This window comes from Myotis brandtii, unplaced genomic scaffold (genome assembly GCF_000412655.1).
Source record: "Myotis brandtii unplaced genomic scaffold, ASM41265v1 scaffold915, whole genome shotgun sequence".
NCBI lineage: Eukaryota > Metazoa > Chordata > Mammalia > Chiroptera > Vespertilionidae > Myotis > Myotis brandtii.
In genome coordinates, this window is record NW_005371769.1 from 223,352 (window position 1) to 227,972 (window position 4,621).

At 63.6% G+C, this 4,621-nt stretch overlaps 2 protein-coding genes across 3 annotated transcripts in view; one reads left to right on the forward strand and one right to left on the reverse strand.

The window, feature by feature from the left end:
• RGS19 (regulator of G-protein signaling 19) overlaps nt 1-932 on the forward strand; it is a 5,272-nt gene extending 4,340 nt beyond the window's left edge. For both annotated transcript variants that reach the window (XM_014532841.1, XM_014532842.1), the window contains exon 5: nt 1-932. In XM_014532841.1, coding sequence (XP_014388327.1) covers nt 1-424 — 424 coding nt within the window. In that variant the 3' untranslated portion in view covers nt 425-932.
• A 669-nt stretch (nt 933-1,601) lies between these two features.
• TCEA2 (transcription elongation factor A (SII), 2) overlaps nt 1,602-4,621 on the reverse strand; it is a 32,957-nt gene continuing 29,937 nt past the window's right edge. The window contains exons 9-15 of the mRNA XM_014532769.1: nt 4,410-4,500; nt 3,478-3,608; nt 3,308-3,364; nt 2,820-2,974; nt 2,595-2,741; nt 1,984-2,055; nt 1,602-1,788 (exon numbers count right to left, since the gene is read on the reverse strand). Of these exons, the coding sequence (XP_014388255.1) occupies nt 1,780-1,788; nt 1,984-2,055; nt 2,595-2,741; nt 2,820-2,974; nt 3,308-3,364; nt 3,478-3,608; nt 4,410-4,500 (662 nt within the window). The 3' untranslated portion in view covers nt 1,602-1,779. The remainder of the gene's footprint in view (nt 1,789-1,983; nt 2,056-2,594; nt 2,742-2,819; nt 2,975-3,307; nt 3,365-3,477; nt 3,609-4,409; nt 4,501-4,621) is intronic.

The window sequence follows — 4,621 nt, forward strand, 5'->3', positions numbered from 1 at the left end:
CACGCCAGGCCCTGAGCAGGTGCAGAGCTGGGCACAGTCCTTCGACAAGCTGATGCACAGCCCCGCGGGCCGCAGCGCGTTCCGGGCGTTCCTGCGCACGGAGTACAGCGAGGAGAACATGCTCTTCTGGCTGGCCTGCGAGGAGCTCAAGGCCGAGGCAAACCAGCACGTGGTGGACGAGAAGGCGCGGCTCATCTATGAGGATTACGTGTCCATCCTGTCCCCCAAGGAGGTGAGCCTGGACTCCCGCGTCCGGGAAGGCATCAACAAGAAGATGCAGGAGCCGTCCGCGCACACATTCGACGACGCACAGCTGCAGATTTACACACTCATGCACCGGGACTCCTACCCCCGCTTCCTCAGCTCCCCCGCCTACCGTGCCCTGCTGCTCCAGGGGGACTCCCAGTCCTCCCATGAGGCCTAGGCCGCCCCCCACGGCAGAGACTCAGGTCACCTTTCCCATGCGGCAGCCGGTGTTGGCACACCAGGCCCAGCACCCTGAGGGCAGGCCAGGAGCTCTCCCCGCCCAAGGGGCGAGTGCCCTGAGGTCCTGCTAACAGGCAGGGGTGCTGGCCGGCCAGGGGCTCCTGCCTGGTGAGGGGCGGACCCTCCAGGAGGCATCTCGGATCCACCAGCCTCGAGAGGCCCTGGAGCCTGGAAAAGTGCCTTTGATGGAAGAGACCTCTGCACTGTCCAGTGTGTGACGTGGCCAGACCTTCCAGCTGGAGCTGTTTGCTCCCCGGAATCAGACCCAGAACCTCTGAACTAGGCTCAAGGTGACAGGATCCAGTTTCTCTCTTTTATGTTCATTAACTTTGAATCTGGAAACTTGTCCTCGCTGTATTTTATAAGGAAAAAAAGTTTTCATATTTATCTCCATTTCACCTCCCCCAAAATAGGATGTCTTGTTATTGAAGATACTTTTAAAGCAAGTCTCCTCCTTTCCATGTCCAGACCCAGGCAGGGGAGCAGGCGCTGTCCCACCCCACCCTCAGTGAGGGGCTGCGCACGGAGATGCTGGACCCCAGCAGGTGTGGCCCCCGCAGCACCTCGCCAGGACTGGCAGTGCAATGGCAAGCACTGCCCAAGCCTTGGGTGGGCAGGGTCCTGAAACGCCTCAAAGGTCATCCCAGAGACTGGCCTGCAGGGGCAGTACCCATGGGGTGAACCCTCCCTGAGGGTCCCCGGTGCCAGACACTATTAACTCCGCTGTCTCAGGCATGTGCTGGCCACTCGTCCCTGAATTTCTGGGACGCAAAGGGGTTTGATGCTGCATGTGGTCCGAGGCCCTGAGCTAGTCAGAGATCTAGCCCCTCCCCTCGCCAATGCCTCCCAGAGCAGACTGGCTGTCGGGAAGGGCCGCCAGCGGAGGCTGAGGGACCCAGGCTTGCCCTGGGCCCTAAGCTGCAGTGCCTGGGAAGGAAACCGGGTCCTCTGTGTGCCCGAGGCCCCCTCCACTCGGTCCCTCCAGCACTGCTCCCCCAGGGCCACACCCATGTTCCCTGACCCCAGGAAGGAGGGTTGTCCCCAGCAGCAGTGGGAAACCCAACTCACAGCCCAAGCTCTGCATAGCCCACCAGAACCAAAAGCCAAGGGCAGCATGGTGGCAAGAAGAAACATTTAATCGTTTGGAGACAGGTGTGCTGCAGATGGGGGGCGGGTGTCTGCCTTCTGGGGACAGCCAGGAAGGCACAGGCAGGGCTTCAGAGGCTGTGTCCACAGGAGGCGAGGAGGGACAGCCAGCGCTGGCCGCCGCTGCAGGCACATCTGCACAAGGGTTCAGCAGAACTGCAAGGAATGGGGGACACTCAGCATCGGTGACCCTGAGGGCGGGAGGCAGGAGCGGACGAGGTCTCCACCACCCTCACCAGAGCTCCCAGGAGGCTGGCTGAGCAGGGCTGTCATCCAGTTCACACTGTGCAGACCCCACACAGGTTGGAGATACCCATCCCAGAGGAAGGGGCCCTGGGTTCACCCGCATACCTTCCAGCGGTTCCCACACTCGTTGCAGACAACAAACGTGGTCATGGGCTCGTCAGAGCTGCGGGTCTGCACCTGTGGGAGGATGTGGTGAGGACCCCAGCCCCGCGCAGGTCTTCCCTGGAGTCACAACCTGGGAGGCCACCCATGCTGGGCTCGCAGCCCCGGGGTCCCTGTGGGTGACGTGCCGCGGCTGCCCCAGCGACCCAGCCTTCCAGCCACCCTGACCCGCTCCTCTTCCCAGGGCCCTGCTGCCTCCCGGGGGCCACAGCAGTGTGGCCTCTGCGGGTCTGGGTGTGGTTCCACAGCCACCACCAGGGAGCACAGCCCACCCCCTCCCACCAGTAGCAACAGTCCTCGGGCCCCTCCATGCTGGGCTGGGCCAGGTTCCCCAACTTTAGTGTCCACAGCAAGCAGGATCTACCCCGCAAGATGCTGCTTACTGGGGGCCAAGGGTCCTGGCAAGGGGGGAGGCCCCAAAGGTGACCCTCACTCCCTGGCTTGGGCCCCAGCCCTGGCACCATTCACACCATGGGGTCAGGTGTGAGGGTGTGGACCCCACCCACAGGGCCGGCTCTGAGGGCACTTGGGGCCCTGAGGGGGAGGCCGCACACCTGTGTGTAGGTGCAGTTCTTCTTCCTGCACTTGTTGCAGGTGAACAGGTCTGTCTGGGTGCCCCCTGTGCGGGCCATCTGATGCTCTCGGATAGCCTCCTTGGTCATGGCCTTGCGGATCTCCTTCAGCTCATCACTGGCCATCTCCTGGGGGAGGGGGTGCTTAGCTGTGCAACCAGCTCTGCAGGCAGCGCCCCCCCTCCACCGGGTAGGGCAGGGGAGCACCTCCGACGTCATCACCGCGATCTGCTGGGGCGTGATGGTGCCACACAGCACGTTCCGCCGCAGGTCAGGGTTCTTGGCGTCCTTGAGGTTGGCGATGCGGCTCCGCACGCGGTTCTTATACTTCATGTCCGTGTTCCCCACATCCCGGAAGATGCGTGCGGGCATTTAAGGACCCGCTGTAGGCTGAGGCTGCTGACCTCCACCCACCCCGCTGGGCCAGGGAGGGCCTCCCAGTGGGGGCCGCCAGGGTAGGGGCTGGGCTGGGTGGCCCACCTGGACCCAGTCCTGGCTGGGTCCTAGCTGCAGGCTCAAGGCCCAGGCCACACCAGCAGGCAGAATCAGCCCGCAGCAGGCTCAGGGATGAGCTGACCTCATCACCCAATAGCCTGGCAAAGGCGCCAGGGCAGTGGCCACCAGGGAAAGCTGGGCCTGGCTGGCCCGCTGACTCCTCTGGAACCCCCAGCCTTAAGCCCCTGCACAAAGGATATATTCCTCGATCTGGGCCGACAGACGCTCGCAATCTGCACTGATGGCCGTGTGCTCACCTGCAGGAAGCAGCTCTCTCCAGCCGCCCCGCTGGCTCCACTCACCCCCTCGGCCCACCCAGCACCAGGTGGCAGCAGTGGGTTGGGGACCAAGCTGTCCGGTGGGCACTCACGGTCCGTCTGCAGGGCGGCCGTCAGCATCTCCCGGCACTTGTTCCGCACAGCGTCGCAGGTGACCGGCATCGGGGGAAACGTGGTCATCCTTGGGGCTGGCAGCACCCTGGGCAGCTCCAGCCTCTGGCCGCTGGAGAGAGACAGGCCCCTCGGACCACGTGAACTCATGAGACACCAGTCACCAGAAAAGTCAGCGTCATAGCCAGTTTCCCCTAAATCCCTTCAGCTCCCCCCCAAGAGCAGCCAGTGACCCCATGCATCTGCGGTCCAGCCCAGCATGCCCTGGGGTCTGCCCCACTGTCCAGAGGTAGTGAGGCCATCTGGGTAGGGCACCGACAGAGCACTAGGGGGGCAGCATCACACCCAGGGAAGCCCAGATCATGGGGCCACAACACCCAACACCATGTGCCAGATCAAGGAGAGGCAGGTGGGGCTGGGAGTCACCCAAGGCCAGGTCTGCCCACCAGCATGGCTGCCCTCACAGGGCTGGGAGCCCCAGCCAGGCTGCCTGCCATCCAGGCTGCATCCTCCCACCCTCTCTCACAGTCTCATGCCAGTTTCATGCCGTGACCCCCATGAGGGAGGGAGAGGCCGCAGTGACTGATGCAAGTTCAAGGGTGTGCAACCTGAGAACCAGACCAAGGGCTGGCCTGCAGCCCCCTCAGGGTTGCAGCAGCTCTTTTCAGCTCAGACACAGCCTTGCCCCTCAATGGTGGGGCTGAAGGCAGTGTCTAGAGGAGCTTTGGAAGGAAGGCATCCCCAAGAGGCCAACCAGGACAGGCCTGGCTGCCTGGGAGAGTCCCTCCAAGAGGCTAGCAGGGCCCATGTTCACGTGTCCTCAGCCTGCCCAGGGCGCAGAAGTCAGCACCTTCATGCCGAGCAGGTAGGTCCCTGGCGGCAGGAAGTGTGCACCGCCTTCCAGGTGCACTACCTGGAATCCTTGACCTCGGAGCCCTCCTTCGAGGATGATGTGGGCGGAGGCCCGCCCCTCCTCCGGTCCCTGGCTTTGGCATCTGAAGCATCTGCAAGTGCCCAGAAAGGAGGGGGTGTGGCTGGCTAGGGGAAGGCAGGCCGAAGGGCAGGGCCAGGCCAGGGAGGGGAGCAGATCATCACCAAGGCACAGCCTCAGGTAGCTTGCCAGCC